The 25503-nt window shown below is 42.0% G+C and overlaps 1 protein-coding gene across 1 annotated transcript in view; it reads right to left on the bottom strand.

Annotated features, from left to right (window-relative positions):
* Positions 1-752: 752 nt before the first annotated feature.
* The window catches only part of scarb2c (scavenger receptor class B, member 2c), a 51760-nt gene continuing 27009 nt past the window's right edge, over positions 753-25503 (bottom strand). Inside the window, exons 9-12 of the mRNA XM_084170252.1 lie at positions 19985-20058; positions 11677-11728; positions 6066-6218; positions 753-5164 (exon numbers count right to left, since the gene is read on the bottom strand). Coding sequence (XP_084026378.1) covers positions 5126-5164; positions 6066-6218; positions 11677-11728; positions 19985-20058 — 318 coding nt within the window. The 3' untranslated portion in view covers positions 753-5125. The remainder of the gene's footprint in view (positions 5165-6065; positions 6219-11676; positions 11729-19984; positions 20059-25503) is intronic.

The raw sequence follows: 25503 nt of genomic DNA, 5'->3' as shown, positions 1-25503 counted from the left end.
AGTGTGGGACCAACTACTGCAGGTACTGGGTTTGAATAGGGAGAGCTACATTTACATTTTAGTCATTTAGCAGACACTCTTATCCAGAGCGACTTACAGGAGCAATTAGGGTTAAGTGCCTTGCTCAAGGGCACATCGACAGATGTTTCACCTAGTCGGCTCGGGGATTAGAACCAGCGACCTTTCGGTTACTGGCACAACGCTCTTAACCACCAAGCTACCTGCTAGTTTATAACACTAGCTTATACTAATTTCCGGTGCTATGCTCATATTCAAAACAACTATTGTTTCCATTTGCAACAAAAAAAAATAATCTTTGGATATTTTGTGTCATTTCTTGCAGGAAAAAAACGTGTTCTTTCCAGATTTTTACCTCTTGAACTGAAATATGATCTCTGCTATAAGTCTGGACAAAGCCAGAACAACGATCAATGGAAAAGCAACAATCAACGGAGCCTGTCAATGGAATGCCAAACTGTACCAACTGATGTCACAGGACTTCAGTTGGCTCACCAAATACTCCCAAATATTTGGTAAAAACAGCTAACCAAATAATTTGAACTGCCCCGATAACCCCTTCCTAACTGATACAAATGTACCAGGTACAGTCTAACAGTAAATAAGCTGCAAATGTTGTAAAGTTATATGAACCCTGTCTCAGTATGTATTATCAGATAATAGCATTCCCATTGGATACTTCATCTATCCAATCAACAAATGTTTTAAAACAAAATACAGACAATGCACTCAACAAACATGAAGCGGTTTTTATTGACAAGCAAAAAATGTCTGCGGAAGATATGTTTAAAACCATGGAGCAGTTATTTATTTGTAAATTATTTATTTGTACATAATGTCAAGGTTGTACACACATAATGTAAATAATGTTAAAATATATAAATTGCATTTGTTGTGACATGGTAGTGAAAGTATTTTATGGTTTCTTACAAAACAAAAAAAAGCCATGCGGGCTCCTGAAGCATAATGCATTAGCAAATGGATAAGTGGTGGTCTTTTCAGGACATGGGATAATGGATGACAGACTACATTTACCTGGTACCAGATACTGTGTGTGTGCACCTGCCAACTCCCATTTCGGATAGAACCCTCTAAAATGAATCACTTACTATTTACATACTGTCATTATCACTATGGGAATAACATTTAAAATGTAGGAGTCATTCTCACACAATGCATTCTGTTACATACATTATTGTTTTTAATCACTGTTTGTATAGTGGCATGAGGTTAGTGGTATTATAACTAACAAAACACTGAGGGGAAACGTTCCCTTGTAGTCTAATTTCTATTTTCTATTGCTACTGTATGACCAGTCAGTACAATAATGTTATATAGTCTCTCTCTCTTTCGCTCTCTAAAAATGAATATAAAAAAATTAATTTCTGCAACTCTATGCATATCAGAGTTGTGAACATTACTTTCCCCAGCTTTAACAATTAATCACAATGATTGGGTAGTCAATAATTAGGTCACACTTTATTTGGATAGTCCATCTGTAAATGACAGCTATCTGTTGATAAGCAACTGCTTGTAAATATCCAGTACTTTCTCTTGCGTCTATCCTCTTTGTGAAAATATGACTATGTCTCAATGACCAATGATTCATTTAACAGTGGATTCCAATGCTTGCTTCCTTATGTATGTACAGATTAACTGATTGGTTTGATAAAATGTTGATAACTTTCCCTAAATGTACACTACCGGTCAAAAGTTTTAGAACACCTACTCATTCCAGGGTTTTTCTTATTTTTTAAAAACTATTTTCTACATTGTAGAATAATGGTGAAGACATCAAAACTATGAAATAACACATATGGAATCATGTAGTAACCAAAAAAAGTGTTAAATAAATCAAAATATATTTTATATTTGAGATTCTTCAAATAGCCACCCTTTGCCTTGATGACAGCTTTGCACACTCCTGGCATTCTCTCAACCAGCTTCATGAGGTAGTCACCTGGAATTTCTTTCCTTCTTAATGCGTTTCAATCAGTTTTGTTGTGACAAGCTTGGGGGGGGGGTATACAGAAGATAGCCCTATTTGGTAAAGGACCAAGTCCATATTATAGCAAGAACAGTTCAAATAAGCAAAGAGAAACGACAGTCCATCATTACTTTAAGACATGAAGGTCAGATAATACGGAACATTTCAAGAACTTTTAAAGTCTCTTCAAGTGCAGTCACAAAAACCATCAAGCACTATGATGAAACTGGCTCTCATGAGGACTGCCACAGGAATGGAAGACCCAGATTTACCTCTGCTACAGAGGATAAGTTCATTAGAGTTACCAGCCTCAGAAATTGCAGCCCAAATAAATGCTTCACAGAGTTCAAGTAACAGACACATCTCAACATCAACTGTTCAGAGGAGACCGTGTGAATCAGGCCTTCATGGTCGAATTGCTGCAAAGAAACCACTACTAAAGGACACCAATAAGAAGAGACTTGCTTTGGCCAAGAAACACGAGCAATGGACATTAGACCGGTGGAAATTTGTCCTTTGGTCTAGAGTCCAAATTTTTGATTTTTGGTTCCAACCGCCGTCTCTTTGTGAGACGTGGTGTGGGAGAAAGGATGATCTCCGCATATGTATTTCCCACTGTGAAGCATGGAGGAGGAAGTGTTATGGTGTGGGGGTGCTTTGCTGGTGACACTGTATGTGATTTATTTAGAATTCAAGGCACACTTAACCAGCATGGCTTCCACAGCATTCTGCAGCGATACGCCATCACATCTGGTTTGGGCTTAGTGGGACTATCAATTGTTTTTCAACAGGACAATGACCTAACACACATCCAGGCTGTGTAAGGGCTATTTTACCAAGAAGGAGAGTGATGGAGTGCTGCACCAGATGACCTGGCCTCCACAATCCCCCGACCTCAACCAAATTGAGATGGTTTGGGATGAGTCAGACCGCAGAGTGAAGGAAAAGCAGCCAACAAGTGCTCAGCATATGTGGGAACTCCTTCAAGACTATTGGAAAAGCATTCCAGATGAAGCTGGTTGAGAGAATGCCAAGAGTGTGCAAAGCTGCCATCAAGGCAAAGGGTGGCTATTTGAAGAATCTCAAATATAAAATATATTATGACTTATTTAACACTTTTTTGGTTACTACATTACTCCATATGTGTTATTTCATAGTTGAAGTCTTTCACTATTATTCTACAATGAAAATAGTAAAAATAAAAACCCTTGAATGAGTAGTTGTTCTAAAACTTTTGACCTGTAGTTTATGTAATTACGTAGTTATAACATTTTTTAATTAAAGTAAAGTAGGATAACCTCGTCAGGTGTTTGGGTCAATTCCATTTCAACTCAGTCAATCCAGGAAATTTTTCTAATTTCAATTAACCACCTGAATTGACTAAAATTGAAATGGAATTGACCCAAACCCCGTAGCTCCTATTATTTCACACAAAGCAGACAGATCATTCCTCGTAGGCCTACGAGCAGTATAAAAATATATAAAAGTGACGATGTCACTGGGGTTGTGTAATAAGAATAACATCTCTGCGCTAACGTCATCAGTCCAAAGGTGGATGTTTTGATACGCCGTAAAACTTCAATTAAAAGCAGCCTCAAATAGCCACCTGTCCCTTTTAATAGCCAGACAACGGCACATATTTCAGCAAAAAACGCCTGTTTCAAATAAACGCCTGGGGTCTAAATGAATTGTTTACGAGGTTAAATAATAATAATAATAATAATAATAATAATAATAATAATAATAATAATAATATAATATGCCATTTAGCAGACGCTTTTATCCAAAGCGACTTACAGTCATGTGTGCATACATTTTTACGTATGGGTGGTCCCGGGGATCGAACCCACTACCCTGGCGTTACAAGCGCCATGCTCTACCAATTGAGCTACAGAGGACCACGTAACATTAATTGTTTACGAGGTTTAATGTTTGACTTGTTACATTAAACAATTCAGTAATGACTCAAAAAAAGTATAGCAATCATCCGTTTTCAATCGGCATTAAGAAAACTCTAGCCATTGGCTGCTAACAGCTGAGAAATGCTAACTGGCAAGCACAAAAAACAGTCAACAACTTTGGGAGTACAAACCCCCGTCAGATCACCCTCTAGTGGTGAAAGTAAGAACTTCCGAAAATGCACAGTCAAAGAGGAAAATAATTATTCTGTTAAGGAAACGTTTTTTTCTTCTTCTCTAAATAGAGACATACTAATAAAATAAACAAAATAGTATGTAAATGATTAAAATGCTGGAATTAAACAATGAACTATGCAAATTAGCAAAAGCTGTGTGCATTAAGGAAATAAGACGCCTGTCTCAAATAGAAGCCTGTCTCAAATAGAAGCCCGTCTCTAATAAGCCCCTGTTCCGTTCAGTGATTTCAGCAAATAAAACGCCCGGGCTATTAACTGAAGTTTTACGACATTCCTAATCCTAATGATGACAGCGATAGATCATAATAATATTGCAATTCTTTTCAACAGCCTCTCAATGTCTAACATGAGTGGCCCCGTGTAGCTCAGTTGGTAGAGCATGGCGCTTGCAACGCCAGGGTTGTGGGTTCGATTCCCACGGGGGGCCAGTATGAAAAAAAATATGTATGCACTCACTAACTGTAAGTCGCTCTGGATAAGAGCGTCTGCTAAATGACTAAAATGTAAAATGAACTTGGCAATCTGCCTGAGCTTCTATCCTCTCTCATTCCCTACTAATCAGTGTTACATCTCTCTGGGTGACCCCAAAACACAACATTTAAAAGCAACAAAAATATTAAATAAAAGTACAGTCATCTTCCTTGTAACTCATGTTAAAAAATAAAAATAAACTGTTGGATTAAAAAACAAATAAAAGAAAAACAGATTAAAATATGTCAGACTTTAGAAAGTATTTAAACTATTCATTTTAAAAGACAAAAACATTCTCAATCCGGTTCCTGATCTAGCCTTACAGTAGCTAACAGTGAGGTTACGGTTACAGGGTAGAAGATGATTCAATCTGGTGAAGTGGAAACAGTGTGCAGTCAGAACCCTTGATACAGTTAACAAAACACGGATGGCAATTCTAATCCTGTCCTCCCAGGATCGCACTTCCTGTGGAGCAGATTCTACTTCTTGTGGGACTAGGACTTCAGAAGGGGCTGGCGTTCGTCAGAAGAGCTCTGAGGAGAAAAATAAATGTAAAGAAAAACAATATTTAGTCCGATCTGATTTCAGATCTATTTTCAGATAACGAGTCCTACATGTTGTGTTTCCCAGGACTCAAGTATGAAGTACTTGGCTCAAGAAAAAAGGACTTGAGTATGAAGGGCTGGGACTAGGGACTCAACTCTGACTTGAAGTTTGACTACATCACTGATGAGATCTACATGCGTTTTGATAGTTGATTTCGCCCCTGTAAATTCTAAAATAAGAAAACAGGTCAACAGCCAACTGGACCTTGTGATAAATCTCTTTAAGCACCTATTGTTTTGATAATATCGTGAGAGGGAAACATGTATCCATCACAGAAAGCTGTGAGGGAGTTCTCAGGATGCTACCAAGGTTACTTTTTTTTTTTTATACCAAGACATTATTGACTATGTCTGATTTGCTGAAGGCAGTTTGCTGGGGGAACCGCCCCTGATAGTGATAGTGTGTCGGGAACCTTCTCTTCCTGCTAATATTACACAAACATGAAGCTACAGGGTGGAGTTGTTTATGACTTACATAAATACTCCCTAATGGAACAGAGGGCATCTTCATGAAGTCATAGGCTACGTCAGAAATGGCACCCTAATCCCGATTTCAGGGTTTCCAAAACTTGGTCCTGGGTCCCCTGGGTCCCCCCCCGGGTGAACGTTTTGGTTTTTGCCCTAGCACTACACAGCTGATTCAAATAATGAAGCTTGATGATGAGTTGGTTATTTGAATCAGCTGTGTAGTGCTAGGGCAAAAACCAAAATGTGTACCCGGGGGGACCCAGGACCAAGTTTGGGAAACCCTGCCCTATTTAGCACACTACTTTTGACCACAGCCCTACGACACATGAATGACCTATGACCTACGGCTATGACTTCTCACCTCTGGGATCCTTTGACGACACTGGAGCACCATGAAGACCACGCCCAGGAGGATGCCGAAGCCAATCAGCATAAAGGGTATGTTGACCACTACGTTGCCCTCCGCCACGATCACCTGCAGCTGTTTGGCCGATACCTCATCGATCACAACACTCTGTGGGGAGAAGAGAAGAGATAAGGGGGTCATACATGCTTATGTCAAGTCATACCATGCATTACAACTGGATCATAATGTATTATATATGCAGGCTAACGTGTAACATGTATGAGGTAACAGGTAAAGAGTTAAATAGCTGAGGAACACTCAACTCTGTTCTCTTATATTGAGGCAGAGTTGAGTTTTTATAACTGGTCAGGCGATTTGCTAACAACAACATGATCAAGTGTGTGTGTGTGTGTGTCAGATAACCTATGATATCCTGCTGACAAATCCACAGAGATTGTGGTAAAAAAGTCACAACTTCCGGACTACTTGGCTACCTGCCAAACTTTTAGGTTTTTAATAACCATTTAATCCAAATCTGTATTTAAATACATTTAACAACGTCTTAGTTATCTCCTCACTCTACTTTGTTCATTCAACTTTTTCACCCCAGACTCTTTATCTGGACATGGTTCTACAGGACCCTTTATCTGGACATGGTTCTACAGGACCCTTTATCTGGACATGGTTCTACAGGACCCTTTATCTGGACGTGGTTCTACAGGACCCTTTATCTGGACGTGGTTCTACAGGACCCTTTATCTGGACGTGGTTCTACAGGACCCTTTATCTGGACGTGGTTCTACAGGACCCTTTATCTGGACGTGGTTCTACAGGACCCTTTATCTGGACGTGGTTCTACAGGACCCTTTATCTGGACGTGGTTCTACAGGACCCTTTATCTGGACGTGGTTCTACAGGACCCTTTATCTGGACGTGGTTCTACAGGACCCTTTATCTGGACGTGGTTCTACAGGACCCTTTATCTGGACATGGTTCTACAGGACCCTTTATCTGGACGTGGTTCTACAGGACCCTTTATCTGGACATGGTTCTACAGGACTTCCACCAGCCGAAAAAGCGAAGTTGTAACATTAAAGATATGTAAATGTGATATTTCAGTTTTATATTTTTAATACATTTGCAGAACGTTCTCCACGGCGTCTCCAGACTCTGTCACGTCTGTCACGTGTGCTCAGTGTGAACCTGCTTTCATCTGTGAAGAGCACAGGGCGCCAGTGGCGAATTTGCCAATCTTGGTGTTCTCTGGCAAATGCCAAATGTCCTGCACGGTGTTGGGCTGTAAGCACAACCCCCACCTGTGGACGTCGGGCCCTCATACCACCCTCATGGAGTCTGTTTCTGACCGTTTGAGCAGACACATTTGTGGCCTGCTGGAGGTCATTTTGCAGGGCTCTGGCAGTGCTCCTCCTGCTCCTCCTTGCACAAAGGCGGAGGTAGCAGTCCTGCTGCTGGGTTGTTGCCCTCCTACGGCCTCCTCCACGTCTCCTGATGTACTGGCCTGTCTCCTGGTAGCGCAACCATGCTCTGGACACTACGCTGACAGACACAGCAAACCTTCTTCCCACAGCTCGCATTGATGTGCCATCCTGGATGAGCTGCACTACCTGAGCCACTTGTGTGGGTTGTAGACTCCGTCTCATGCTACCACTAGAGTGAAAGCACCGCCAGCATTCAAAAGTGACCAAAACATCAGCCAGGAAGCATAGGAACTGAGAAGTGGTCTGTGGTCACCAACTGCAAAACCAGTCCTTTATTGGTGGTGTCTTGCTAATTGCCTATAATTTCCACCTGTTGTCTATTCCATTTGCACAACAGCATGTGAAATGTATTGTCAAACAGTGTTGCTTCCTAAGTGGACAGTTTGATTTCACAGAAGTGTGATTGACTTGGAGTTACATTGTGTTGTTTAAGTGTTCCCTTTATTTTTTTGAGCAGTGTACATCAAGCTAACGTGTAATGTGATGTAGCATAGAGGAAGATGTGCATAGCTCACGTTAGCTAACTACCTTGCTAATAACAGCTAACTGTAGCCCATTGGCATTAAGGGCCAGTAAAGGCCAGGCACTTGGATACTAGCTTGCTAGTTAATAATAAGATTTAGCCAGCTTGCTTTAATAATGTTTCAAAGCGAACTGGCTAGCTAACGTTAGCTAGCAAGCCAAATAATTTAAACGCAGACAAAATATATAAAACTAACCCGGATTTGTAAGTTAGGTAGCTAGCATTCGGGGCTTCTTCTGCCAACCCAAAACAACATCCGTACACGGATTTGCACCAGATCTGCAAATCCGTGTACGTGACCAATACACTTTTGATTTGATTCTATTAGCATATACATTTTACTTCCAAACAAAATAGTTATTTTTCTCGCTATGTTTATTTTTTTTAAAGTGGATTTTGTTTTGGAAGTAGTTACTGTCTTATTCCATCGCTGCATCTTCCGTACGGACACGAGCGTCCTCCGAAACACAACCCAACCGAGACGCACTGCTTCTGGACACACGTGCCCGCTTAACCCGGAAGCCAGCAGCACCAATGTGTCGGAGGGAACACCGAACACCAGGCGACCGAGTCGGCGTGCACTGCGCCCGGCCCGCCACATGAGTCACTAGTGCGCGATGGGACAAGAACATCCCCGCCGGCCAAATCCTCCCCCTAACCAGGACGACGCTGGGCCAATTGTGCGCCCCATGGGTCTCCCGGTCGCGACAGAGCCTGGACTCGAACCAGGATCTCTAGTGGCACAGCTACTCGGGAGGCCCTCTCGCTATGTTTATTGAGCGATTATATTTAATTTAATTCACAAGCTACTTGCAAAACCTGGTGGACTTGTTGTTCAGCAGCGTTGTGGGAACCCCCCCTACCATATCAGGAGCTGCTACAGATGGCATAGGCAGTGGCCAGACACCAGTCCCACTTCAGAGTATTGGAGGACACTTCAAAATGGAGGTTTGTCACATTTGATATGGTCAACGGTCAAAATACTATCTGTCCTGGAATTCACCTAACCACCATTGAAATCAGTGCCGTGTGTATATGTGCATTGTAACTCTGCCAATGGACTACTCCTGAACCCAGAGTGAGTAATGCCAACTAGTCAGTGCCATGCTGGCACGTGTCCCTTGTTTGATTGGCTATGTTCAACCGTGTATTTACTGTTGGCTTCCATGACTGTGTGGTGATAGTATTTCCCTCCCTCCCTCCCTCCCTCCCTCCCTCCCTGATATAGGAGCCGAAGTCAGGCTCCTTCATGACCAGTATCTGTAACGAGAGGGGCCTGGAGCTGATCCGCAGCTCCGCAGATGGGAGGAAAGGTGATTACTAATAAAGCCAGTAAAAAATCACAAGTGTTTAGTTTTAGTTTTATCACCATTACAAAGCATGTGTCAAATCAACCCTTCCTCATTTTTTTCTACAGATGGACAGAAGAGATGCTTTTGAACTGTCCTCTGACTGAAAAGTCAGGTTGATGCAGAAGTCTGAACTGGGAGAGACCTTGCACTCAGCATTAAAATGATACAAGACACATCTATTACTTTTCACCGTCTTTTGTTATTATTTAATAGTGGGAGGTGGGGGACCCTGTGTATTCTTCAAACATGTCAGGGAACTCCTGTCTTATAGAGGACACCCTACAGGATATATAAAAGTGTAATATTTGCACATTGTTATATTAGAAGAACACTGCTTGTACAGTATTTATGAAGGATGGTTTATTCTACATGGAACTGTTACACTTCACCGTTATCAAAACACTGTTTAGAACACACAACATATTCCCAAAATAATGTGGACACCCCTTCAAATGAGTGGATCCTGCTATTTCAGCCACACCCGTTGCTGACAGGTGTATAAAAATCGAGCACACAGCCATGCAATCTCCATAGACAAACACTGGCAGTAGAATGGCCTTACTGAAGAGCTCAGTGACTTTCAACGTGGCACCCGTCATAGGATGCCACCTTTCCAACAAGTCAGTTCGTCAAATGTCTGTCCTGCTAGCGCCGCCCCGGTCAACTGTAAGTGCTGTTATTGTGAAGTGGAAACGTCTAGGAGCAGCAACTGTTCAGCCGCAAAGTGGTAGGACACACAACGGGACCGCCGAGTGCTGAAACGCGTAGCATGTGAAAAATCGTAATTCCTCGGTTGCAACACTGCCTCTGGAAGCAACGTCAGCACAAGAATTGTTCGTTGGGAGCTTCATGCACACAAGCTATCACCATGCGCAATGCCAAGCGTCGGCTGGAGTGGTGTAAAGCTCGCCGCAATTGGACTCTGGAGAGTGACGAATCACGCTTCACCATCTGGCAGTTCGACGGACAAATCTGGGTTTGGTGGATGCCAGGAGAACGCTACCTGCCGCAATGCAGAGTGCCAACTGTAAAGTTTGGTGGAGGAGGAATAATGGTCTGGGACTGTTTTTCATGGTTCGGGCTAGGCCCCTTAGTTCCAGTGAAGGGGAAATCTTAACGCTACAGCATACAATGACATTCTAGACGATTCTGTGCTTCTAACTTTGTGGCAACAGTTTGGGGAAAGCCCTTTCCTGTTTCAGCATGACAATGCCCCCATACACAAAGCATGCAGAAATGCACAGAGCCCTGACCTCAACCCCATCAAACACCTTTGGGATGAATTGGAACACCGACTGCGAGCCAGGCCTAATCGCCCGACCTCACTAATGCTTGTGACTGAATGGAAGCAAGTCCCCGTAGCAATGTTCCAACATCTAGTGGAAAGCCTTCCCAGAAGAGTGGAGGCTGTTATAGCAGCAAAAGGTGGGACCAACTCCATATTAATGCCCATGATTTTGGAATGAGATGTTGGACAAGCGGGTGTCCACATACTTTTGGTAATCTAGTGTATACTCTACTCTTCTCATATAACTCTCTAGGCTACTGACCGATTCAAAACGTCCTTCTAGAAGTATCCCTTTAATAGTTGTTGATTTCTATTTTAACTTATCAAGAGGTCTCTTTTAAAAAGGAAGTTAGCTCCATCTAAAACCCCTCTGTTCAAATATGTTTCTTCTACAGTTCATACTAGCATTGATGAGACTGCACTGATGGTGAACCTTCTTAGTTCCTAAAGTGACACAGAGTGTCTAGGCCTACATAAGGTTGTCATAAACATGTTATGACAGTTTATGACAGCTTTGGTCACCTTGCCGTACTGTGATAATCCTGATATGAAGCCTGATGCAGGAGTGGTTTGCTTTTCAGTTACCTTTGCTCCAGATAACTGGCGTAAGGTTAAAGGACATTCCTTGCTGAGCGTGTATCATGTTTCCTCATCTAAGAAACGTTAAGCATTGTTGTGAGCCACACGTCATTCTATTTATGTTTTTGGATCCTATTTACTTTTGACCTAGTGGGGGAACAATCGCTTATTCAGATAGTTTGGCATGTGATTTAACTAATGAACAACATTAGTACATTACACAAACGTGGACGCCCAAAAACAACTTGGAAAACAACAGTAGAAGGGGAACTGAACGAAATGAAGCTATATGCAGGGCCATCAGAAGTGTTGTCAGTCTGCCAGTAGACACAAAGAAGATCAACAGCATATACATTATGTGAATGAATGACCAAGCCCAGCTTACCTCATTGAGGTACAGCACAGGAAACACCAGAGTCCTGACGTCACCTGTTTGGCTGCAAGGAGAATGAAGGACAAAATGTTAGAAAACTATAGAATCTAAAGCCATTGTTTGATCACGGTGAGACTAAAAAGGGGCGTGACTGACAGACATCCCGACATCAAAACCTAAAACTGCACTGTTGGCGCTAGGAACACAAGCATCTTGCTACACACGCAATAAAATCTGCTAAATATATGTGTACGTGACCAATAAAATTTGATTTGATTTGAAACTGACCCTAACCTTAACCCCTAACATTGATCTAATTTTAAGCAATTGAGAAATGTAACATCAGTTTGCCAGTCAGTCGCGTCCCCTTAGTTTTCCCCTGTAGGATCATTGCATGAAATCACTTTAAGAATGGGACTTTTATTCCTATGTAGTCCCCGTGTAGCTCAGTTGGTAGAGCATGGCGTTCGCAACGCCAGGGTTGTGGGTTCGATTCCCACGGGGGGGCCAGTATGAGAAGAAAAAAAAAAGTATGCACTCACCAACTGTAAATCGCTCTGGATAAGAGCGTCTGCTAAATGACTAAAATGTATTCCGCACTATGTAAATCTATTTCCAGAATGCATTTACTCAGTGTTCTAGTGGTAATATTAGAACCTGCTCGGGCGGTGTACTGTGGGATTTGGAATAAGAATACGGGATGGTTTTTCAATACATTTGAATATTTGTAGCAACTTTTTAAAGTGAATACCTGCAGTCAACTTGTGTAATACGTTAGGAGATGAAGCAGGTTGCGTTCTTCATTTCACCTGTCACATTATTTTACATTATGAACCTTACCGTAGTTCCCCAGAACAGTTGAGCCAGCCATGTGTGTTTTTTTGTAAATAGCACAACAGGAGAAAGCGGAAGCTGGTGAGTCCATAGTGTTCTACTGTATATCTATCAGTGAGTCTCTGTTGGTGAGTCCATAGTGTTCTACTGTATATCTATCAGTGAGTCTCTGTTGGTGAGTCCATAGTGTTCTACTGTATATCTATCAGTGAGTCTCTGTTGGTGAGTCCATAGTGTTCTATATCTATCAGTGAGTCTCTGTTGGTGAGTCCATAGCGTTCTATATCTATCAGTGAGTCTCTGTTGGTGAGTCCATAGCGTTCTATATCTATCAGTGAGTCTCTGTTGGTGAGTCCATAGCGTTCTATATCTATCAGTGAGTCTCTGTTGGTGAGTCCATAGCGTTCTATATCTATCAGTGAGTCTCTGTTGGTGAGTCCATAGTGTTCTACTGTATATCTATCAGTGAGTCTCTGTTGGTGAGTCCATAGCGTTCTATATCTATCAGTGAGTCTCTGTTGTGCGGTGCACATGAGTATGCAATTCACTACTAAATGTTGGCCATCAGATATCTTATAACGGCTTTCTGCCAGAAGTCAAAGAGCTCTGGATGAGTTCTGTACAGCTGCCATTTTGTCCCTGTGCTTCCTACTAGCGTTTTTCCCCTCCTCCGTTCTCCTCCCCTCCGCTCCGTGTTCACATGCTGCTCTTCCTTCAGAAAAGCATGCATCACAACTTTGTTCATTTGCACAATTTACCTCGTTCACTTTCACTTGTAAAATGTCCACACTCACCGAAAATAACATTCGGTTGCCACTAGCTATGCATGTATAACTTTATGAGCTGGATTTGCTAACAGCGTCTGTGTAATTTTGGTAGCATTTTTGGTAATAGAGGCCCAATGGGCTTTTCTTGCGTTTTTTAGCGCCCCCTTGTGTGCTATGCCGGTAATATGGTAAATCCCGGGATAAGAGAAGGACGGTATGACTATATGAAAATCTGGGTACCACCCAAGCCTACTTGTTACCCATTTACATTTTAAACCGCTCAATTAATACACTATTATAGTATGGTGTGTTTGTGCTCTGAACAAGATGAAGCCTGCCAACATCACATCGTCAGCAAGCCATTCCAAGCCCCATTCTCAATTTTCCCATATTTCATGTGCCGACCAGCAATTGAGCAGTACGATGTTACGTTACACCACTGAAACTGATCCAAGTCATACCAACCTTTCTCTGCGCCCACCGCTCGAAGTGGACACACACACAATCTCATGCATGGAAATAAATTTAACCTGAACTAACCTGGAAATCTGGTCATAGTTCGACCAGCAGGACTGAGGACAACAAATGGCTGTTTTGTTTCATAAAGAAACCCAATTAACTCAGTCCTAAAAAAAATTAATTAGCTAATTACCTAATTCAGTGACGAACGAATGAGAAAAATGAACTATGAGAACGATAAAGGTCAGATGAGGGCATGGTGACCAGGCCTGGGTTCAAATACTATACTAGCTTGGCTTGATTGAGCTTGCCTGGTGCAATGGAACCATTAGAAGAGAGTCTCAAACCCCTGCCCGCCTGACAATCCAAAAATAAAAGCTAAAATGTATTTAAAAAATACTTTAAAAATCGTAATTGAACCCAGGTCTGGTGGACATCAGAGCTAACAGGATCCACATGATGATGCAACCAAGACTTGCATATCAAGTCATCATCACAGTAAATGATGTAAGAAAAGGTGTGAAGGGCAGAGCCATAGTGCATATCAGACACCCTGGGGACCATGTCAGATGTTGATGCGTTTTGACTGAGCAAAGGTCAGCAATGGAGTTACAACGACAGCGTAATTAATACATTAACAGTTCTACTTCAGACAGACTCCTCACAGTCAGTCTCTAATAAGGCTATAAATTGTAGTCTGATGACTGTTGTAATGTTATGTGGTTGGAGAAAAACACCTGACCATATCACTTTTATTGATTGTCTGAAGGTACTACCAACAGGAAGCTTGTGTAAGCAAGAAGTGAAACTTGTCTGGCAGAGGTCGTCCTCAGCTGCTGTGGCCAAACTTAGTGATCAGTTACACTGTTTAAACACACCTAGCCATTAGAGTGTTGAGCCAGTAACTGAAAGGTCGCAAATACAAATCCCAGAGCTGACAAGGTGAAAAATCTGTCAATATGCCCTTGAGCAAGGCACTGCTCCAAGGTCGCCATTGATAATGGCTGACCCTGGCTGTGACCCCACTCTCCAAGGGTGTTTCACAGGGATTTGGTATATTCCAAAAACACATTTCCAAATCAAACGTGTATATAAATACATTGTACATGTGTGAAATAGGACAAATATAACCAAAGTATTATATCATTATTATTACAGAGAACTGTGGTGCCCTATTTGTTGAAGCTTGCAATATATAACTTTTTGGGTGACCCGATCAAATTCACATAGAAATGTTTACTTATAGATCTGTCATTCTCATTCAAAGCAAGTCTAAGAAGCGGTAGATCTGTTCTATGTGCGCTATTTCTATGCTTCCTGTTCTTAATTATTTTTTTATTTTTTTACTTTCGGTTTTGTGCACGAGCTTCAAACTGCTGAAAATACAATAATTTTAGTTATGGAAAATATATTTCACAGCGGTTTCGATGATACAATGATTCTCTACACTATACTTGCTTGTTTTGTCACAAACTGAAATTCGGCAAACTATTAGAATTGTAGCAACCAGGAAATGGCGGAGCAATTTAATAATAAATAATAATAATATGCCATTTAGCAGACGCTTTTATCCAAAGCGACTTACAGTCATGCATGCATACATTTTTGTGTATGGATGGTCCCGGGGATCGAACCCACTACCTTGACGTTATAAGCGCCGTGCTCTACCAGCTGAGCTACAGAGGACCACAAATTTCTGCATAGTGCATCTTTAATATTTGGGCTGCTTGAATAAAACTACATCACTCAGCCATGGTCTAATATTTAGGCTGCTTGAATAAAACTCCTGAGTGGCGCAGTGGTCTAAGGCACTGCATCGCAGTGCTAACTGTGCCACTAGAGATCCTGGTTCGAATCCAGGCTCTGTCGCAGCCGGCCGCGACCGGGAGACTCATGGGCGGCGCACAATTGGCCCAGCGTCGTCCAGGGTAGGGGAGGGAATGGCCGGCAGGGTAGGGGAGGGAATGTAGCTCAGTTGATAGAGCATGGCGTTTGCAACGCCAGGGTTGTGGGTTTGATTCCCACGGGGGGCAAGTATAAAAAAATATGTATTCACTAACTGTAAGTCGCTCTGGATAAGAGCGTCTGCTAAATGACTAAAATGTAAAACTACATCACTCAGCCATGGTCTAATATTTAGGCTGCTTGAATAAAAACTACATCACTCAGCCAGGGTCTAATATTTAGGCTACATCTCAAAAGGTTTGAATAAAAACTACATCACTCAGCCAGGGTCTAATATTTAGGCTACATCTCAAAAGGTTTGAATAAAAACTACATCACTCAGCCAGGGTCTAATATTTAGGCTACATCTCAAAAGGTTTGAATAAAAACTACATCACTCAGCCAGGGTCTAATATTTAGGCTACATCTCAAAAGGTTAGAATAAAACTACATCACTCAGCCAGGGTCTAATATTTAGGCTACATCTCAAAAGGTTTGAATAAAACTACATCACTCAGCCAGGGTCTAATATTTAGGCTGCTTGAATAAAACTACATCACTCAGCCAGGGTCTAATATTTAGGCTGCTTGAATAAAACTACATCACTCAGCCAGGGTCTAATATTTAGGCTGCTTGAATAAAACTACATCACTCAGCCAGGGTCTAATATTCTGACCCCACATCTTGTTAAAATGTTGAGTATGCTTTCTGGTATGCATACGTGACTTATCTATACACAGTCAATAGGTGGGGGGGGGGGGGGGGTGTTAGCTCATACTCAAAGAGAAACCACCACCTCACTAAGGCGGCAGTTGGTTTAATCATATCCCGGTAGCGCAAATCGCAACCACAGATCTTCCAGTCATGCTCAATGTTAAAATCTAGTTTCGTATGTACAGGATACACATGGTATACAAATGTACAACTAAACGCTACCTTGCAGGTTCCTTTGCGGTCTTTCTGGGGTCAAATTGGGGTCATGTCGCTCATCATTTTCTACTAATATGGCATTTAAAACATCCTGTTGTTTCTTGTACGTTGGGAGGCTGGAGTCAATAGTTTCCAACACTGTCACGTAATCTGGGATATATTTACTTCCTCACTCTCTCCTCTATCAAAAGTCTATCTGTTGCATCAACTGCACTTGGCAAGAACACACACACACACACACACACTGCTGCCGCGCCCACAGAATCAGCTGTAGCTAGCTAACTAGGTGTGTTTAAACAGTGTAACTGATCACTAAGTTTGGCCACAGCAGCTGAGGACGACCTCTGCCAGACAAGTTTCACTTCTCTCTCTACAAAGATAAACAGAGCTGAGAATAGATTATTAGGAATACTTCATAATTAAAGAGATTCTCTGCTACTTTTGTATACTTTTTAGCCAGTAGTTCTGAAAGAAGCCAAAAGTGGTCCCTGAAAATTGCATACTACGTCACGTCTCTCTCTCTCTCTCTCTCCCTCCGTTGGGCCCGCCCTGTAACCTCATTGGATAACGCTGGACAGGCCTCTTGCTAGCTGTCACTCAAATTAGAGGGGCTGAAGTTCATTGGCTAGAACTCAATTTGCAAGGGGGCTGGGCCACGTGGAAATGTAGAGAAAATTGTACGGCACAGCTTCAAGCCAGTAATTCTGCTCATAGATTATGCATGTATGAAATACACATTGGACACATCCAGCCCAAAGCCGTAGGTTTAAAAAATACTTTTAGTCGCGAAAGTACCGGACCATGTCATTAAACTGTTTCTCATCTTACAGGCGATTATATCTCATAAACAGCAGGGATCACAAACGCTGTTCAGAACGCTGAGATAGCAGGTTTCTATGGGTATTCAGTACTGGACCACTGTACGGTCCTCACTGCGAACCCCATTGAATACATCAAATAATTATATTTACAAAATGAAACAAAGGTCAATAGGCTCTGCCTACACTGAGTTGTAGGCCTATGCCCTTTTGAGTAAATCTGAGCTAAAAAAACAAACATTCCAGGCTATTCCGTTAAAACAACTACCGCAGGGTTCCCCAACTGGCGGCCCGCAGGTCATTTTATTTAAAAAAATGTTTCATTGTTGGACATAAAAGATTGTAAAAACACCAACAAATAAGCTCCAAGTGATTTTCCGTTTTGGAAATCTGTTCCTAACTATTCCCACGCATAAGAGAGAGACGTACTGTTTGTGATTGTATGCAAATGTAAGCACGGTTTGACATTATTATGTTTTAGTAAAATATTATATCTGTTTGGGCTTCTTGCGGCCAATTTGCTGTCTACAAATGATTTGTAATTATGTTCCGGCCCGCTGACCATCCGCTCAAGAAACAAATAGTCCCACGGCTGAATCTAGTTGACCCCTGAACTAGAGCCTATGCTCACGTTGTAATCAAAATTATAATCTTAACTGGTGCATTTCAAACCGTCCTTTTGTGAGGCGCAGCCGGGAACTAGTTCTGTAAGATGGGATGTGGTCGATAAACCAGAATTGGAGGATCCTTCATCATCGTTTAAATCTCCAGTTTGGGAAAATGTTGGCTTCCCAGTAGATTACAACGGCGATGGACAGTGTTGTGGATAAAACGTTAACAGTATGTCGCCACGCACAACGAGAATGTACTCCTGAGTGGCGCAGTGGTCTAAGGCACTGCATCGCAGTGCTAACTGTGCCACTAGAGATCCTGGTTCGAATCCAGGCTCTGTCGCAGCCGGCCGCGACCGGGAGACTCATGGGCGGCGCACAATTGGCCCAGCGTCGTCCAGGGTAGGGGAGGGAATGACCGTCAGGGATGTAGCTCAGTTGATAGAGCATGGCGTTTGCAACGCCAGGGTTGTGGGTTCGATTCCCACGGGGGGCCAGTATAAAAAAATATGTATTCACTAACTGTAAGTCGCTCTGGATAAGAGCGTCTGCTAAATGACTAAAATGTAAATATAAAATGTAAAAATGAGAATAGCCTATGCAGCTGCCAACACCTCAAGTTGACACATTTACGCCGACATCACCCCAGTATACCAGAGCGAGACAGAAACGCAAAGAAACAACATCGTCTCCCCTCTGCGTTCAAGCAGCCCTTGGCAACTGATTCTGACTGGGCCAAAGAAATTACAAGAGCAATAGGTAGGCTATGTTTATATATATATTTTTTTATAGTTTTTGGTTTATTGCCACGGATATGCGCCCATTTTTGGGGGTTTCAGCACCTTGTGAAAGTGCTCGAGCGACGTTACGAACTTCCCTCTTGCACCCATTTCAGCAAACAGGTAGTACCCGCCCTATATAAACAAATCAAAGCAGTCAATGTACCGTGCTAAAGACACGTCACAAGTGCGCATCTGGCCCTGAAGGAGGTGCTTTCGTAACAAAGTAGGAAATGGGAATTTACCACGTAAGACTGGGGAAAATCCACTTGAATGGCCCTCAAACTGCTAATTACTACTGGTAAACTCATCTATCATCCCGAGCACCCACTTATCCCACATGGTGACCTCGGATGTCACCTACTAAGGAAATGGCCTTTATAACAGAATTCTCAGCAGTTAAATGCAACAAAACATCATTTTATAAAAAGCAATCTATTAATGTGGTTTTTGAACTCTATAATTTGTTTACAAGCATGATAGCTGTACTTTTAGTTTATGGTTGGCCATTAGCCAATCAGCGTTTCTCAACGAGTTCAAATCACATGAATGCATCCAAATGGTATTTACGACTTCACAACTGGAAACACACATGGTTATAAACGTAGCATCAGAGTGGAAACCTGAGGCCCAACATAACAATCCGTTCACAACAGACAAAGCAAGGAACATTGTGAACGCTGAACATTTAATTTCCCCTCTGTACCAAAACCGCAATTATGTACCGAACCATGGGTTTGGTGAACCGTTACACCCCTATAGGCTTCCTTCTATAAGGCCCCACAGTGGAGGTGTCACAATACCGATAAAACCTAGCGGTCAAACATGGAAATGGTTTCAAATCGTTTTTCCACCATTCATTTTTCCCCATAGGGAATTTCTAGAAACACTTAAAATAAGGTCTGTTACCCTGGCGTGACGTTTTGATAACCATGATAAGGTGACTTTTATCAATATAAATCGGCTCTGTTTACTCTCAGATTAAAAAATGCTAATTAGCATCAAAGTAGACATCATACAAGACTACAAATCCCTGCAAGCTCCTGCACGTCATCTTTAGCTGACACCTTTGCTAACAGGTATTGTGTCAATTTAAAACTTGCACAAGACAGTTCACAGAATTGTCAATTTAAAAAGAAAAGTAGCCACTTTATTAATTACAAAATGTATTTGCTTACCTAAACACGGGAATCTTCTCAACGAACACATTCACTTGAAGTCTCTTAGCAGCCTGAAGTACGATGCCTGTAAGCTGTGGAAACAAATCGTTATGAATTATTACTACTTCTCAGGTTGCCCATTCTATAGACCACTGAATGCTAACAGTCAGTATCTGGATAATGTGTGTGAAATGCTTGATAACGTATGTTATGTCAACAGTGGTATATTTTCTGGGTGACCTAAATATTGACTGGGTATCACCAAGCTATCCACTCAAGAAGAAGCTTCAAAACTGTAACCAGTGCATGCAATCTGGTTCAGGTTATCGGTCAACCTACCAGGGTATTTACAAACAGCACATTAATGAAATCATCCACATGTATTGGTCACATCTTTACTAATGCTGCTCTAAAGCATTATCCACACCCATTGGATGTAGTGATCATAATATAGTAGCAATATCTAGGGAAACCAAAGTTCAAAAGGCTGGGCCTAATATATAGTGTAAGAGAGATCATACAAGAGGTTCTGTAGCGATTCCTATGTTTACATCTTCAAGAATATTTGCTGGTCTGTTGTGTGTAGTGAGGACCAACCAGACGCAATACTTGGCACATTTGTGAAATTGTTTCTTCCAGTTATTGATAAGCATGCACCTATTAAGAAACTATTTAGAAATGCTAAATCCCTGTGGATTGATGAGTATTAGAAACATTTTATGGTTGAGAGGGACGAGGGAAAATAAATGACAAATAAGTTTGGCTGCACAGCCAACTGGCAAACAAACTGTAAATTGAGAAATTGTGACTAAACAAAAAGAAGAAACTGTAAAATGACATTAAAGACGATTCTGTGCTTCCAACTTTGTGGCAACAGTTTGGGGAAGGCCCTTTCCTGTCTCAGCATGACAATGCCTCCACCCGTACACAAAGCGAAGTCCATGCAGAAATTGTTTGTCGAGATCGGTGTGGAAGAACTTGACTGTCCGGCCCAGAGCTCAGAGCTCTGACCTCAACCCCATCAATCACCTTTGGGATGAATTGGAACGCCGACTGCAAGCCAGGCCTAATTGCCAAACATCAGTGCCCGACCTCACTAATGCTTGTGGCTGAATGGAAGCAAGTCCCCGCAGCAAAGTTCCAACATCTAGAGGAAAGCCTTTCCAGAAGAGAGGAGGCTGTTATAGCAGCAAAGGGGAGACCCAACTCCATTTTAATTCTCATGATTTTGGAATGAGATGTTCGACAAGCATGTTTCCACATACTTTTGGTCATGTAGTGTATTTCAAAACTATAAGCGTTATATTTATAAATAAATAAAAATCCCCCGGTAAACCGTAAACCTCATCTAAATCTCGTAATGAATAATGTGGCAATTGTGAGAGGTATTGACGTGTTGAAATCACAGAACTGTCTGTTCAAACAGCTAACACACAGCTCCCACAAGACATGCCACCAGGGGTCTCTTCACAGTCCCTAAGTCCAGAACAGAGGCTGGGAAAAACACAGAACTACAGTGGCTTGCGAAAGTATTCACCCCCCTTGGCATTTTTCCTATTTTGTTGCCTTACAAACTGGAATTAAAATAGATTTTTTGGGGGTTTGTATCATTTGATTTACACAACATGCCTACCACTTTGAAGATGCAAAATATGTTTTATTGTGAAACAAACAAGAAATAAGACAAAACAAACAGAAAACCTGAGCGTGAATATACTTTGTAGAGCCACCTTCTGCAGCAATTATAGCTGCAAGTCTCTTGGGGTATTTCTAGGCCCTCTCCTATTCTCCCTATACACCAAGTCACTTGGCTCTGTCATATCCTCACATGGCCTCTCCTATCATTGCTACGCTGACGATACACAACTAATCTTCTCCTTTCCCCCTTCTGATAACCAGGTGGCGAATCGCATCTCTGCATGTCTGGCAGACATATCAGTATGGATGACGGATCACCACCTCAAGCTGAACCTTGGCAAGACGGAGCTGCTCTTCCTCCCGGGGAAGGACTGCCCGTTCCATGATCTCACCATCACGGTTGACAACTCCATTGTGTCCTCCTCCCAGAGTGCGAAGAGCCTTGGCGTGAAACTGGACAACACCCTGTCGTTCTCCGCTAACATCAAGGCGGTGACCCGATCCTGCAGGTTCATGCTCTACAACATTCGGAGTACGACCCTGCCTTACACAAGAAGCGGCACAGGTCCTAATCCAGGCACTTGTCATCTCCCGTCTGGATTACTGCAACTCGCTGTTGGCTGGGCTCCCTGCCTGTGCCATTAAACCCCTACAACTCATCCAGAATGCCGCAGCCCGTCTGGTGTTCAACCTTCCCAAGTTCTCTCACGTCACCCCGCTCCTCCGCACACTCCACTGGCTTCCAGTTGAAGCTCGCATCTGTTACAAGACCATGGTGCTTGCCTATGGAGCTGTGAGGGGAACGGCACCTCTGTACCTTCAGGCTCTGATCAGTCCCTACACCCAAACGAGGGCATTGCGTTCATCCACCTCTGGCCTGCTGGCTCCCCTTCCTCTGCGGAAGCATAGTTCCCGCTCAGCCCAGTCAAAACTGTTCGCTGCTCTGGCACCCCAATGGTGGAACAAGCTCCCTCACGACGCCAGGACAGCGGAGTCACTCACCACCTTCCGGAGACATTTGAAACCCCACCTCTTTAAGGAATACCTGGGATAGGATCAAGTAATCCTTCTAACCCCCCCCCCCCCCCCCTAAAATAAATAAATAAATAATAATAATTGTAAAGTGGTTATCCCACTGGCTATAGGTTGAATGCACCAATTTGTAAGTCGCTCTGGATAAGAGCGTCTGCTAAATGATGTAAATGTAATGTAAATGTATGTCTCTATAAGCTTGGAACATCTAGCCACTGGGATTTTAGCCCATTCTTCAAGGTAGAACTGCTCCAGCTCCTTCAAGTTGGATGGGTTCCGCTGGTGTACAGCAATCTTTAAGTCATACCACAGATTCTCAATTGGATTGAGGTCTGGGCTTTGACGAGGCCATTCCAAGATATTTAAATGTTTCCCCTTAAACCACGTGAGTGTTGCTTTAGCAGTATGCTTAGGGTCATTGTCCTGCTGGAAGGTGAACCTCCGCCCCAGTCTCAAATATCTGGAAGACTGAAACAGGTTTCCCTCAAGAATTTCCCTGTATTTAGCGCCTTCCATCATTCCTTCAATTCTGACCAGTTTCCCAGTCCCTGCCGATGAAAAACATCCCCACAGCATGATGCTGCCACCACCATGCTTCACTGTGGGGGTGGTGTTCTCGGGGTGATGAAGTGTTGGGTTTGCGCCAGACATAGTGATTTCCTTGATGGCCAAAAAGCTCAATTTTAGTCTCATCTGACCAGAGTACCTTCTTCCATATGTTTGGGGAGTCTCCCACATGCCTTTTGGCAAACACCAAACGTGTTTGCTTATTTTTCCTTTAAGCAATGGCTTTTTTCTGGCCACTATTCCGTAAAGCCAAGCTCTGTGGAGTGTACGTCTTCATGGTGCCGCTTGCTTGGTGGTGCCCCTTGCTTAGTGGTGTTGCAGACTATGGGGCCTTTCAGAACAGGTGTATATATACTGAGATCATGTGACAGATCATGTGACACTTAAATAGTCCACCTGTGTGCAATCTAACTAATTATGTGACTTCTGAAGGAAATTGGTTGCACCATATCTTATTTAGGGGCTTCATAGCAAAGGGGCTGAATACATATGCACGCACCACTTTTCCGTTATTTATTTTTTAGATTTATTTTAAACAAGTTATTTTTTTAATTTCACTTCACCAATTTGGACTATTTTGTATATGTCCATTACATGAAATCCAAATGAAAATCCATTTAAATTACAGGTTATAATGCAACAAAATAGGAAAAACACCAATGGGGATGAATACTTTTGCAAGGCACTGACTACATGGAACTCTTCCACATCAGGTAACTCTGAGCCATCTGACTCTGTGCCCATCCACAGGTCTCTACCCACGCAGACACAACCGACGCTGCTGCTAAAATGATTATTGATTAGATGTATAACTCCATTATGCTGCTGTCCATTGATTATCGATTGCCATTACATTAGTATCTATCTATTTATTATATTACTATTCACTGTTACTCCTGTTTACATGTATATATTACCATTAGTATATTACCGTAAGTATTTATATATTCCTGCTACTAGTTACTTTTCAGTCCTGTTTACATGTATATCCTACTACCAGTCACTTTCTATGTATAAACCCACCTCAACCACTCCAGTATCCCTGCACGTTTAATAAGGTACTGGCACAGACCTGTATATACTTGCATTCTCCTGTTTCTTTAACTCTCATCATAGTTCTTGTGTGGTTTTAATTCTTACTTTATTTTTAATTATATTTTCTATTATTATTATTATTATTATTATTATTATTATTATTATTATTATTATTATTACCACCACTGCATTGTTGGGTAAGAGCTCTCAAGGTAAGAATTTTACTGTACTGTTTTACACCTGTTGTATCCTGTGGACGTGGAGAATAAACTTTGAAACACACACACACACACACAATTATTGTAGCATTGCACATTTTATAGTGTACATTTGTATAGTGCACAATGTCTTGAGTGATGTAATGTTTTCTATATGATGTGGGTGGCTGGTAGCCTAGTGGTTAAAGCGTTAGGCCAGTGACCTAAAAGTCTACAGCCTCTTATCTTTAGTGTCTCTATGCCTGGTACTGAGCCACTCCAACTGCACCACAAACAGCTATAAATAACGGCTTATCAACAAGAAGGACTTCATACACACTGCCTCAGACTGGCCCCAGCCTCAGGAGGAGCCCTGGGTCGTGTTCATTAGTGCACACCGTAGCAAAACGTTTTGCGATGGCAAACTAAGACCAAGCTTTTCCTGTTTCCATCATTTTTTTCCTTCTTCAGTTTGATGCCTAATGAATACAACTCTGGGTTTTATGACTCAGTTCAAAAACAGTTCAAAAGCTTGACACGGTCTTGATCAAAGTGATATTGACTATTTACTGTAATGCTGGCATGATGGACCACTCCACATATATTTGCAGCTGTTAATGTTTTCTGTCATTTGTCTCCTGAGCATCATAGTGTGTGCGCTTTGTGTGAATTAGTGAGATTATCCTTCTTCCATAGTAAAACATTATCCTTGTAACACCCAAAATAAAACGCTCTGTGAAAGTCAACAGTTTTGACCTGTTCTTCTAAAGTGGTAATAGTGCCCCCTCAAGTGGTCAATCTGAAAACAACATGCTGAAGCCAGAGAAAAGGTACTATAGGCAAAAGGTCATATACTGAACAAAAATATAAACTCAACATGTAAAGTGTTGGTCCCATGTTTCATGAGCTGAAAATATAAGATCCCAGAATTTCTCAATGTGCACAAAAAGCTTATTTCTCTCAAATTCTGTGCACGTCCCTGTTAATGAGCATTTCTCCTTTGCCAAGATAATCCATCCACATGACAGGTGTGGCATATCAAGAAGCTGATTAAACAGCAAGATCATT

Source organism: Coregonus lavaretus (assembly GCF_964263955.1).
Source record: "Coregonus lavaretus genome assembly, chromosome: 10".
Taxonomy (NCBI): Eukaryota; Metazoa; Chordata; class Actinopteri; order Salmoniformes; family Salmonidae; genus Coregonus; species Coregonus lavaretus.
This window is presented reverse-complemented; position numbering and strand designations above follow the sequence as displayed.